Source organism: Chiroxiphia lanceolata, chromosome 2 (assembly GCF_009829145.1).
Source record: "Chiroxiphia lanceolata isolate bChiLan1 chromosome 2, bChiLan1.pri, whole genome shotgun sequence".
NCBI classification, from domain to species: domain Eukaryota; kingdom Metazoa; phylum Chordata; class Aves; order Passeriformes; family Pipridae; genus Chiroxiphia; species Chiroxiphia lanceolata.
In genome coordinates, this window is record NC_045638.1 from 109,062,614 (window position 1) to 109,076,654 (window position 14,041).

The 14,041-nt window shown below is 37.2% G+C and overlaps 1 protein-coding gene across 2 annotated transcripts in view; it reads left to right on the top strand.

The window, feature by feature from the left end:
* The window catches only part of LOC116783299 (SAM domain-containing protein SAMSN-1-like), an 87,653-nt gene that overhangs the window by 17,092 nt on the left and 56,520 nt on the right, over nucleotides 1-14,041 (top strand). For both annotated transcript variants that reach the window (XM_032680727.1, XM_032680728.1), the window contains exons 5-9: nucleotides 420-460; nucleotides 2,836-2,873; nucleotides 4,302-4,388; nucleotides 8,166-8,233; nucleotides 11,766-11,834. In XM_032680727.1, the coding sequence (XP_032536618.1) occupies nucleotides 420-460; nucleotides 2,836-2,873; nucleotides 4,302-4,388; nucleotides 8,166-8,233; nucleotides 11,766-11,834 (303 nt within the window). The remainder of the gene's footprint in view (nucleotides 1-419; nucleotides 461-2,835; nucleotides 2,874-4,301; nucleotides 4,389-8,165; nucleotides 8,234-11,765; nucleotides 11,835-14,041) is intronic.

Here is a 14,041-nt window from a genome sequence, read left to right on the forward strand (position 1 = left end):
ATGTAATAGGTTTAAAGGGTGTGTGTCCTGTGTTCATCAGAAAACCACATCCCATTATAAGGTGTGGGAATTCTAATCCTCATAAAATTTAAAATAATCATACTATGGAAGAAAATGATATTAATTATTGGGGTATGAGTATGATTCTCTGTTTTTTCAGAGGTATTATGGTTATCAACTTCTTGGGAGCCATGGATACTGAAGCTTCCTAAAATAAGGACACATAACTACATATATTCTCTGCTGCACTGTGTCCTCCACAGCTTCAGCTGTTGGAAAAAGAAAGACTGGAAATGGTAGTGGATATTAAAAACACACATCAAAAGTACATAATTCATTGCCTTATGAGTGACAAAAATATTATATTTGGATTAAACATTTTTGATTTTCATAGATCTTTTTCTCTATCTTTTTAAAAGGAATTTCCTGACTTTGAGAACACAGTGACCAAAAAAAGAAAGTAAGTTGAGACCAGTTCAAGGTCTACGCGGTGTCACTATATTTGTCTGTACCTTTCATCCTTGTTGTTTTATTAATGTTTGCCAATGTTGCTTTGATTCTCATAAAGTACATGTATTAATGTTGCAGTTGAAAAGCACGTAACAAGCTTGTAATGCATTACTAAAGCTCTTTTGCCATGATTTTTTCATATACACAAATCTTTCTTCCAAAATATCAGAACCAGGACAGCTAAAATCAAATGCAGTTAATCTGGGCTTGGTTTAACCATATGTCTGCTTTTCTGAAAGATTGAAGTGGTAACCTATTTTATAGCGTGTTTGCACCATTGACCTGATAATCTCCTGAGGAGGTTTTTTTGTTTGTTTGTTTATGTTTTTAATCTAAGTAAAAAATTAGTTTGCAAAATGATTCAGATAAAGCAGGTCAGACGGTATTTTATGAATTATGTTTGTGACAGCAGCATGCTTTGCATCCATTTGTTAAAACACAATGCTTATGGTTTGGGCTAATGATTAAATGTATTAGCAGGCAGAGGAATTTTTTTTGAAAATTCTTTTTTTTTGGCTTCAGGTTGAAGGATATTGCATTACTGTAGTGGTCTCCTTCAGATGAAATCTGAAATCCTACCTAATGGAATGATAGAGACAGATCTAATCTGTCTACTCTGACAGACATGAAAATCCCTGGAGTTTTTTGTTTTTTTTTTCATTTGTAGGTGGGGCTCCACTAAATTCAGAACATTGATGTTATCTGTACCTGTTGCTAAGAAATCTCAAAACAGATTAAGATTTCTAAGAAAATCAAGAGCTCCTTTGTCTTAAATCACAGTTTTAATCTGTTTCTGATCATCTGATAAAAACACTAGTAACTTATCACAGAAATGTATGCACTCAGAGCTGTGAGATCTCAACTGTCTGTCACCAGCCAGGGCCCCGTGAAAGTGCTCCCAAAATTTCATTAATTAAAGTATGGACATAACTCTATTATTCGTGGGTTTCTCATCAATCACCTGGGTGCCTAAGAGTGTCCTGCTTAGATCAGAACTGTCTGCCCCAGAAATAAAAAGAGCAACCTATAGCTACAGTGTCAAATTTTTCAATGCAAACAAAACTGTTCTATTTGAAACTTAATCCCATTCTAGATTAATTATCAGAATTTAGAAGGATTGTTGAGACCATTTGACTGATCAATTAAAAAAAAATGAGTAAGCTGGAAGAAAATAATTTGAGTCAACATGAAAAGATTTTGTAACAAAAATTATTTCATTGTGAATGTCCAGCCATCACTATCCTGGCATGATATCTCTGGTAATAATGCAGAAATTTTCACACTGGCCTTTTCGGTAGATTTGGAGAAAGTGAATAAGGAATTATCATTCTCTGTTCCTTCCTCTGTCAGGGCAACCAAGAAACACCAAATTATATAGAGTAGCAGAAATAAAATAAACAGAAGTATGCCTTGGTTAGACAATAAGAATTAAATTGTGGAACTCTGGAAGCCAAAAAAAAAAAAAAAAAAGAAAGGCAAGTGATTTTAAAAGGAACTAGTGGGTATGAACCAGTTCCTTAAAAAACACAATAGTTCAGTTGCACCCTCTTACTCAGGAAGCCCTTCAGCACTTCCATGCCTGAAGTTGGGAGAGGAATCTTAGATTTTGTGCTCTTTCCCTTCTACTGATCTTTGCAACAGATTAGAGAGTCTCTGGTCTCTTCCAGTATATTCTTCTGGCTTCATCCTTTAGCTCATAAACTACTCTCCATGGGGTTTTTAATGGATAGAGTGAAACAAATTAATCTTTATTCAAAGATTTCTTTTTCCTCTGTTAAGTTAGTATATTCTTTAAGTCGTCAGCTGTAAACTGCTGCCCGCAGATGTAAGTGTGAGTTAGGACTACTCTCTCATGTAAATGTGCAAAAAACAAGGTTTACTCGAGCAATAAAATGTCACTAAAGGTTGTGGGGATATATGTAGCTCTTTGGTTCAATCTGTTATTATGTCACCAAACTTCAGACAATATGTTCTAAAAGTTGTAGGACACTTCAGATCACATCTAAAGAAAAGTATCTTTTATTTTCTTCCTGATGGATTCCCTGATTCAGTCACAGATTCCTCATTACAAAATAAAATTGAGTACCTATTTTTGCAGAATGAAACCTCAGATGCTTTCAGAGCTTTATATATCGTGTGGGAGTAGATGATTGGGTGAATGACACAAGCCAAGTAACTCCAATTAAAGCCAGTGGGAATTGCACAGCTAAATCCCTGTACCCTGCTTTGAAGAATTAGTTGAAAATATCCATATTTGATTAAATGCACTTCCATTTTTTTTCATTCTGACTTTCAGCTAATGGTAAATTCTTTTAATTCTTTTAGATCCATCCAGAAGTCCATGTCTGAAAATGAAGCATTTGGTTAGTAACTGCTTAAATAATTTACTGTATACCTCCTAATCTCAGAGAGCCAACTTTAATTAAGGGTCTGACTTGCTTTAGAGCTGCTAGAGCAAATGCAAAGGGAAGGGGAAAAACACGGTTAAGCTATCAATATACTCTTCCACCCTCCCTGCCTTTCACAGACACATAGATGTTGAAAACAAACTCATTAAACATAGTAACCACACTGAGATTTAAAGAACCTGTTCTGGGACAGCATTAGAAATACTCAGCATGTCCAATGTTTCTTTTAATCATTTCAATAAAACCCTGAAATCTCTGATCTAACAAAATTCAGGTCCCTTCTCCTTGCCATTTTAAACTTTGTAATAGCTTTCACAAACAAGTTCACCAAAGAAGAAATTCAGGTTTGCTTTTTTTTAAAACCCATCTTTGCACTGTGTATTATTATCTACACTTGTGGTTCAATGGGTTCTATTTTGTAAATCCTCCATAGGAAATAATAATCAGCTTCTTAAAAAGTAAAAGTTCCTTTTTTTTTTTTTTTTTTAATGAGTGAGAGCTTCCTGTTAACATGCTTTCATTTATTGTTTGGAGTTTTGGTTTAGTTGTTGCATCTAGTCCTTACTGAGTAAAAAAGGTTGTTATATCTGCCTGTAAAGGTGCAGCTGTATTTCATATCAATGTGTCTTGGGTAGATAAAAGCTCCCCTATGTTAAGGCTTCACTCTGTAGCCCTGCACTGGGAAGACTTTCATGTAGATCAGTATAATTTGGTCTACAGCAGACAGGCTCTAATGACAGGATCAACAAGAGCTTTCATAAAGAAAGTTTTCTGACATAGAGTGAAACCCACCATTAAATAAAACTTAACAAAACAAACCCAGAAAGCACAAACCCCTAATAGTTATCAATATGTTGTGAAGCCTGACCACTTTGAAGCTCAGCGAGGGAACAGGAGAATGGCCATCTCTTCTCAAAGCAAACCTGGTTTCTGCCATCCAAGCTGAGACAGTACAAGCCTTGGAGTGCTTGGAGTGGGCATCTTTGATGTTATTTCTTGCAAACACTCCAGCTTGTTAACTGTAAACTTAAATAATATCTATACAATTCCTGGAAGCAAAATAAAGGCACAGATGTTCTGTGGGCTCTTACATCTCAAAATCAGGGTTAAGGTAAAAATCCTTCTAATCAAGTTTTAACAGGGTTAAATTAGGTTATTTGCAGCAAAAGATAATAAAACCTGAAGTCTGACTATAATAAATACCATCCATCCATCAAAATTCCTGTATTGCAAAATCATCAATTCATTTCCACGTTGAAGCAGATGCTACACGGTTCTGCAAGCTTGTTTGATTTGCATTCTGATGCTATTTTTATAGAATTTCCTGTTATTTCACGGGTTTGCTATGAATTCAGGTGACTGCTCTCTGTGCTTTTACTTTAGACAGGAAAAATGTGAATGGCACACTTTGGCAGGGTTCCAGGAAGCCGGAGAATGATTCGTACATCAGAAGGCACTGTCAGCTTGAAGGTAATTGCTAAACATATTTCAGCTGATTTTGCATTTTCCACAAAGTATTTTAAAGGGCACCTCGGAAAATTTCTCATTTTTCACCAATAATCCAGCTAAATAATTTGTCAGGTCCTTTTGAGATTTATTTTGTCCTCAAAGGGGAAAAAAATTAGTTAAAATAGAGCTTATCTTAAAATTGGTAAGCTAAGAACACACTCTGTGACCAATTGACTCTGTAGTCCATGGGCCAAAGGAGACTTTGCTACAGTAAATTGCCATAGTTGTGTTGTATAGGGCTTGCCAACTGTAGAAATCCACATTTCCTGGATATTTTACACTGCTCCAGGTATCCAACAAGGAAACAGTGCAACTTTTCCCAGAAAAAAAAAAACAAGACAGGTGCAAAAGAGCTGGCAAAAGTTTAGATGCAAGTACTTTGTCTGATTCTCCTTCTAAACCCATTTGGACCAACTTTATTGAAACAACCTTGCAGCTAATATATTGGAAGTTGCTAATGGCAACTGTTTAAGAGTTGATCAGTATAAATTCATTAAAATAATGGTGAGAAGTAACAAGTGAGCAGTCACCTTGTCTAGTTAAACACAAAAAACAAAATGCTTTGATAATCCGCTTAATGTTGCTTCCAGGAATGGCAAATATGTTTATACTTTTCAAAGGGAACGTAGATCTCTTAAAGTTGCCTAACCAGACCAAACCAGGCAAGGTTCAGCAGAAGCAGAAACCAAGATATGTGGATGGATGTTTTGTTCTCCACTTAAGCCAACAAAGCAGGAATATGGTCATTGCCTCAACTTTTAATATCTCCTATACGAATGGTCTAGAGATTTTCCACTGCTAAGAGAGACTCCACTCTTACCTGGATATGTCAAAGAAAGAAAAGCACAGGGCACCAGCTTTCCCTCTGGATTTTATTCCCTTCACCACTTGAAGTTAAACTCTTAAATGCTTGGAAATAGATCTGAAATTGCAATACCTACTGTATTTGCCCATGTGTGAGCAAATTAGGATTCTTGACCCAGAACAAGAAATAAGAGAGGACAAGAAGATTTAGAGGAACTCTGCTCTTGTGATGAACTAGTGAGGGGAAAAGGGACCTTCAGTAAGTCTTGTTGCCTTGCGAAGGAAGAGGTTCTGATGATAGGTGAAGGAAATATTAGGTTTTTCTCTTCAGACAAGTGTTACTTTTAACCAAAACCCTTTTGGAATGATTCCTCAAACTATTTCAGCAGTTGTCAGTTTGGAAGTGGGGAAAGGCTGAATGAGAAAGCAGAACTTTTTGACCTTCCTCCAAAGTCTTTTCTACTCAAGGCACTTTTTACCCTTTTAAATATCCAAAGCATGCAAAAGAAGCAGTGCACATTTTAAAAGCTGACAAGTGTTGTAATTGAAGGGCAGGGGCCCAGAGGGAACAGGAAGCAAAGCTGGCAGCTAAATAAAAATCTCCCTTTTCCCTACTGCAGTAAAATTATTTCAGGGGAAGTCCCCTTCACACAGTGGTGAAAACCACTGCAAGGAGATTTACAGTGTATCACTATCGATCAAGATAATTTGTCATTATTGATCAAACCTTTCTCTTAGCAGAGATAATCTTTCAAGGTCTGCAAGTCTATTGCATAATATGAATTTCTCTTAGATGTAAAATGCCATGCATGGTGGTCAACATAGGCTTCTGTGCTTACTTCAGAGCTGTATTCACAGATCCGTCTCAAGTCCCACCAAAATCAATGAAGAGACATCCATGGACACTGTCAGCTTTTGGATGAAGTTCCTAATGCCACTGTGTGTATTTCCTCTACAAAAACAAGTCTTCCAGGCTGATAAAGCAGTGAAAACATATATCCCACAGACACAATAGTGGGAATACTTGTCTTTGCTCACAAGGCCAAACCCAAATCATCGAGATTTGCCAGCTTAAAAGCATCATTGTTGAAAAGTTGACTTGCAAGTCACAGTCATTGGGCTTTCATGAAAGAGTATTATGGAGACAAACAGGAAAGAACTGACAACTCTTTAGAGTCAGCAGATGTAATTCTCCACTGCTCCTACTTCATTCCATAGGAAAGTGACTGGTGCCCATTACCAGACTAGGAGGACAAGACAACTGTAGCTTATATATATCTTTTCCATGGACTTTTTTGGTTTGGCTGTTTTTTTACACAAATACCCTATTCCATAGTTCATTGTTTTGGAGAGCTGACCTAGGCAAGATTTAAGACTACTGTGGATGCACATTATTATGGCTAGCAAAAGACATCATGGTTGGGAGGGAACACTTTTATTTATTGTTTGCTTTAATAACTTGCTGTTTTCATTTCGTTTTGAACAGAATTATGTTAAAAGTAGTGTCACAGCATGTAGTCTTTCAGATTAAGGACATTATATGTTACCCCTCATTTTTTTTTGTGATTCAGCTGCAAACAGCTACCAAATAATACTATTTTGGATTAGACTGTAAGAGGACTTTGGGGTACAGGACTGAACACTGCAGGACAACTTTGAGACTAAGCTTACAGAGCACAGGGCTGCAGTGTGCTGAGATGCCTGCAGGAGATGAAAACAAATTAGCCTGAGGACCAGAAAGAACCCAGTTACGTTAATGGTGTGTTGCATAAGCACTGCTGAACATGAGTTATGCTGCTTCTAGAAGTCCATCCAGCTCAGTAATGGAATAAACAACCAGATTGTCAGACACCAGGCCTTCAGTGACTTCAAGAAGATTTGTAGCTGCTCAAGACAACTTAAAATCTGGACTAGGATTTTATGTACCTCTTTGAATATAATTTTTCATGATAGTGTTCAGATCCTTTTTTCATGTGATAACTGAAGAATCTCAGCCACTAACTTAAACTTTCTGTTGATTGTAGAGAAAACAATGCAATCAGTCTCACCTACCTACCCTTAGCTTTGTGACTGTATACATTAAGTAAGCTGTCCTTTTGCAGGCAGGAGAACTACTGATATTCCTCAGCAGCAATGTGGATATCAAGTTAGAATTCATGAGAAAAAAACCCTCAACACATTTCTACTGGTTTCTAGTAACTTTGGAAAATTACAGTAGTATTATGTGCTGTGATTAGCAGATAATTTTTCTTCTGTTTTGGTTTTTGGGGTTTTTTTTCCCCTGCAAAATAACTGAGTGCTTCTGATATCTGTGTTGATGCAATCTAATCACTGGGGCCATCCTACACAATCATAATGGTGGATGCTTTGCCTTAAGATTAGGAGTAAGAGTAGATCTTTCAAAGTAGACTTACATAAAGTAAACTTTTCAAAGACTTGTTTGACTTATTATTGCTCACTGTTGTAATGAAGGTTCATACTCTTCCCATGCAAAGCATTCATTTCTTGGAAGAAACAGGAGGATGCTCATCCTCTGAAAGGAATTTCTAATCTAATCTAAGATGAACAGATCTCAATTGCAAAGATCATTTTTGCCCTTACCTTTTTATATGAATATTCTACACCTTTCTGCTGTAAATTAACAGAGCAAGGGAAAGGTCTTGGTGGGGTTCTGGGTTAGTAAACCGAAGACTAAGTATAGATAAGAAGGAAGCATGAATCAGTTTTCTTTATGTGAGTTAGTTTGCCAGTTTGTTCTCCAGTCTCACTTCAAAGCAGTTTAAGATAAAATGTATGTTTAAATGATATAAGATTAACTTCAGAGAGTCAGAATGTCAGCTCAAAACATCAGTGCAATTCAAATGATATTCCTCATAACAACATAAAACAGGGCATTTTAAAGCATGTTTTCTCTTTTTTGGTCATAATTCACAGAAGATAATATTATTGCTGATGGAATACATTTGCTGCAAGGAAAGAAGATAGAAGAAACAACATGCCAGGTGAAAGAAATACTCTTTCTGAAATCTAAAATTTCATTCAAATGAAATGCATATTTCTTGTTTCCATTCAGCATTTACCTAACCTAAACTTCATACTCAGTATGCTTGTGTATTTTAGAAGCTGAGTTTAAAAGAAGACTCTGGTGACTACCAAAGTTGTCCATGATTTTACTTATGCAGACCATATGGATTTTATTGCAGAGGAAGCCTTCTCTTTCCCTGAGCAAATCCATTTCTGTTAAACTGATGTGCTAGAATTATGTCTAGCAAGATCTATACTAAGTGTTTAGATTAGTCCTGCATGATTCATATTGGCATATGTATCCTAATGCTTTCTGAATTTCTGTAAACATACACCATATCTCATCTTCCTAATACTGCATTAATTATCCCACTAGCACCAGCAGTTAAGGAAATCTGACCCTTGGGTTTACATAATCATAACAACAACATAAAGGTAGGTAACAAGCCATCAGCTGGTGAACAGCAGAGAGGTGAGGAGAAAGACTTGTATCTCTGAATTAGCATGACTGATGTTTGCTTTTTATTCACTTCCAGCCCTGATAATGTTACTTAAAGGGACAGTTCATATCTGTGGCAAACCATCTTAGCTCTGCTGATTTCACAGGAGATAAAAGTTCACCCAGTTTGGGAATCTGACTAAAAATGTGTAACCCACCTCTCCATATGTGTGTCTCCTAAATGAGGAATTTATACAATAAATTATTTAGGAGCTGAAAATCTATTAAATTTTCTTTTGAAGGAAAGTGTTAAATTCAAGGTGAGCACTAAACTTTAGAAAAGGCTCCAAGCTGAGTTTCCTCTGTTGTTTCTATACAATGTCAGGAGTCCTTTTGGATGTGTAGGTTAAAAGCAAGAAAAAACTGTACCTGCATCACCCTGAAGGCATCTGAGATAAGACAGAGAGCTGTGAAGACCCAGCATTTAGGCAGTGCTCAGCTCCAGTGTAGGCCAAAGACACAATCAGGATTAAAAAGAAAAGTCAAATGATCTGCATATCAGGGGACAGATGACCGTATTGGAAACTTGAAAGTCAGTGTGTTCCAGGTTTCTCCTGCTTTCCCTCAGGCTTTTATCTGTCTCTGCACTGTTAGTTTGTTCCCATGATTATCTCCTCTTCCAGCTGCCAAAAAAGTAGCTGAGGAGGGAGGAAAGGAGAAAAGAACTCTTTCTCTTCTGCATCTGTCATTCTCTGTCTCTGATTTCTTCCTCTCACTTTCTAAGTATTACGAAGAAAGATTGCTCTTTGATTTTCCACAACAGTTCTTCCCTTGGTGTGAGGGATCTCTGGCTCTGTCCTGTCCTGCCAAGGAAGCTTTTGGGCTGATTCCTGGTTAAGATCATGGAGGTCATTCCCCAGATATGGCAGAATATGGAGGGGAAAAGGGAAGGAGTAATAGGGAATAAGGCTTATGTTTGCCCTAAATATAAGTTTCCTTAAAATCCCTTAAATCTTCTTCCCATGAACCATTTGTCCCATTCTAGGTGCAAAGTTCTATTTTTCACTTCTCAAAGTATTTGAAGGCACTTCTTGGGGTACGTGAAAAATGAGCTGCAGAGACTTGGATACCTCTAAACTTCGGTACCAATTTAAGAACTATTGCATTTGCTTTTTAAAAATTTCAAGGTTTATGACAGTATTTTGAATTTTAGTGATTGTTACCTCTTGCCTTCATTACCATCAAGATAACATTGATACCATGCTCTTTTAAGCTTCCAGAACAGTCTGATTATGTCTGTATTCCTTTGCTGTGCTACATTATGCACACAAATAAGGAAATGCTGAGAGAACAGCACTATGGGGAAAGCTCTCACTCTTTTTCTGCAAAATCAGCACAGATGAGTGCCCATATGAAGTGCCTGTTTGCTGATGCACAGAGCAGGGGGAACAAACAGGAGGAATTAGAGGTCTGCATGGAGTTGCATGGCTACAGGTCTCATGACCTCAGCAATGTGGTGGGACAGGTCACACAACTGAGCTATCCCCTGGCTATTCAGGGAACTACAGACCACACTGTTACCCCAATCCCTGGGGTATTGGGGTGTGATGGAGCAGTAGGCACAAACTGAAATGCAGGAAATTTCACTTAACATAAAGAAAGCACTTCTCTAGTGTGAGGGGAGGTCAAACACTGAAGAGGCTTCCCAGAGATGGTATGAGAAGTTCATCTTTGAAGATTCTCCTGTCAAGACACGGACCTCTGCAGCTTGTTCTGGTGACCTGTTCAGAGCATGGAGTTAGACTAGACAATTCCCAGAAGTGCATTCCTGCCTAAGCTGGTCTGTGTGAGTTTGTGATTCTATAAGACATGGAACAGGTAGATTTACAAGCAAGGGTAAATAGCACAGATGAACATTTTAGATTTTTTTTCCCCTTTTTAAAGAAAAAAAAAAGAAAAAAAAAAGAAAAAGAAAAAAGAAAGCAAATAAGTTTTCCTGAGTCCTTCACAAAAGCTTTAAGCCTTCTCCATTTCCTAAATTGACACTCATTCATTCCATTCGTTCTGTAAGTACTGGAAAACAGGGGCTTGAAATAGAAGTACAGGTTGAGAGACACAGTGTGAGCAACACTACAATAATTGTACCTTACCAGAAAAAGGAGCTTTACTTTCTGCATTTATTTTTCATACTTTTGTTCTTGTTTACTCGTGTCTAGCAGGGCTCCCTTGGTGGCTCAAACCCTTTGTAGCATATTGGGAGGGACATAAAATATCAAGTAATACAGTCTTTGGGCTAATACATTTTCAAAAATATTTCAAGCCTTGTTTCTCTTGTAAATTCTTAGGTTGCATTCAACCTTCAAAGTGTCATTCATATTCATGAAGAGAAAAGGCCAGTGTTCATTACTTTCCTGATAAGCTATGAGAGCACTGTCAGGCTTGCCCACTAGGGCATCAGTGCCCCAGGGAGTGTATTCTCATGGTGTTCCCATTGTGAGGACATTGTGACCAAGAAATGTCTTATGGGCAGATGATGGCAGTGTATATAGTCCTGTCTTTGCTTAGTTCTGGGGATTGTTGTTAACCCAGTTCAAACTCACACCCTTAGTGCTCAGCACCACAGGCAAAATAAGGTAAACTGAGCAAGAAACTTTTTAGAAATGCATCAGTAACACTTGCTCCTCAGCGGGGCGGTTGGTGCTGAGGAAAGTCTTCTCTGGCTTTCCTGCTCATTGAGAAAGGAAAACCAAGATGTGGGATGAGACCCAAAGATCCTATACTATAGTGCATGGCTCTGCCACTGCACCACGTATGCTGTGGAGTCCCCAAGATGTTCCCAAGTCCCAGATAACTCAGGAAATTAAGACAGCTCAATATCAAAATTATTTCAGTGGGTGTCAGCTGGTGCATGTCAGCCATTTACTTTTATATGCACACAGCACTGGGTTGAGAAACTGCTGATCTCCCATCTATATTGAGTTACATGATGCAAATTATGTTTATTCGTCTTATTTATGTTGGATTTTTTTTTAAATTTTATTTTAATTTATTTTATTTTTCTTACCATCTAGGTGATAAACTATGAGCAATGGATTCCACCGCGAGTTCACAATCCAGGTGCACCTGGTAATAGTGAAATGGTGAGTTGCCATGAAAATTGTTCATTTTTTTTCACCAGCAGCCAGCAGCTGGGAAGAACAGGCTGTTTTAGTAGAATTTTCTGTACTGTATGTTCCTTCCCCAAAAGCTGAAAGATCTTTATCCATATCCCTGTTATTAATCATGATATCTCTTTGTCTTTTATAGAATATCTTATTATTGCTCTGCTATTAATAACAATATTTCTTTATCATTTATAGAATATTGTATTATTGCTCTGTGATTCCCAGGAGAAAATCTGTCTATAATCCTAACCTGCTTGGGTCTGATTCTACACTCATTTTAGACTAGTTGGAGTACCAGACTAAAATAATGGGAATATTTAAAGGTCAGATATGTGTGGGCAGGAGCTTTATCCAAATTCAGTGCATTTTACAGAGCTCTTTGTATAAACAGAGCAGAAAGTTCTCTATCATCATATACTGTTTTAATATTCACTGTGTGCAGCCAGCTTATTATTGAAACTTTCCAAAAATTTCTATGGTACAATAACAAGAGTGCCATGGACACAAAAAACATAGGGCAATTTTTGTCTTCTCACCATTGCACTGTACACTCTGAATTTAAGCGCACAGGTAACCATGATTAAATCATTGCACTTCTTTGGGAAAGGCAAAGCAGTTGAAGGAAAATCACAGAGATTAGACTCTGCCGTGACTAAATTCTTTAGGCTGAGAATTGACATGCTGTGCAAGTGGTTTTATTGAAATTAATGCAGTTACACCCAGGGAAGAGAGTGCTCAACAGGACCGAGATTGCTGGAATCCGACCAACAGCGTTTTACACTTAGCTTCCAAATTGCTGTATTTCTGTCACCAGGTTAATCCTCATAACACCTCACTGAGCAAAGATTTCTAAGGTGTTTCAAATACCTTAGGATAAACCCAAAAGAGTTTATCAGACTCAATTCAGGTCTTTCTTCTGTAATGCATTTTCAGAAATGCATTTTAAAAATGTATATTTTTTTGTCCCTAAATAGTCATGCGCACTTCATGCAAATTATTTGCAACTAAAGGGCAGCCTGTGATTTATTTTTTTACACAATTCATTTTTAGTTGTGATGTGACATGATTTTTCATCACTAAAACCCGTTAAGCAGAGAAAACAATAATATTCTTGTTACTTGGTCAGGAAGGAATTCTTTCCTTATAATAGCTCTGCTTATAGGTTGGGGAAAAGCACAGTTCACTGATTGTCTATCTAGTTTCTATATGAAAGAGTGTTTTACCTCTATTTGGATAGGCAGCTAAAATTCCGGCTTTGAACATTTAGGTAAACCAAAATAAAATACTGTAAATTTAAATGCCCTCCCAGCACCAGCTGATACTGCATGATCTTTTTTCTCCATGAAAGGGGGTTGCTGCATTTATTATTTAAGCATTTATGACTTTTCCCTAATGATAGACTCTATGAAATGAGTGCTTTTAAGGCAAAGAGGATTAGAGTTTGCCATTAATGAAATTATCTGAATAGATTATCTTCCATTTATCTTGATGTCTCCATGATGGAAATCCCAGATCATAACTCAAAGTCATCATGTTGCTTTTGTGTCGTTACTTATAAGCGAACAAATTATTATTGCTACAAGAGATCTTATATGAGAGCAATATTAGCATTTTAAACCCCTATGATTTATTTTGCAAAGACATCTCAGAATGAAAGACTGAAAAATTACACCCCAATTTCTCTCTTTAGCTAAGGTAAAACTGCAGTCCTACTATCTTGAATTTGGAAGAGGAGAGAGGGGGATTGAAATGCAAATCAGAACGTGATCAACCAAAGCATTCTTGGATTTGGCCCACAGTGGATGATGAATAATCAGATACCAGCTGTAAGAGGGCCCTAAGCTGACTAGAGTTTTAAGGTGGATCTGCTGAGACCTAAATGGTTCTAAACTCAAAAATGCTATCTTTTATAAAATCTACAAAATAATAAAAACATGGCAGAAATTGAAAGCACCTAGGTTTTGTCTATATTAGTAACTGGCACAGTAGTATATGACTATCCTAGCGTTGAGGAATACTGTAGCATCTGCACTATGTTCCCTTTCTCCTGTAGATTTATCATAGCAGGATTTCTGCCTGCATTGCAGGCACAGTGTGTGTTTGATCTACACACAGATGAAGGAAAGATGAAGAACAGCAGAACAGTTGGTGCTGATGAGTTGATGTCCACAATGTACATCTTA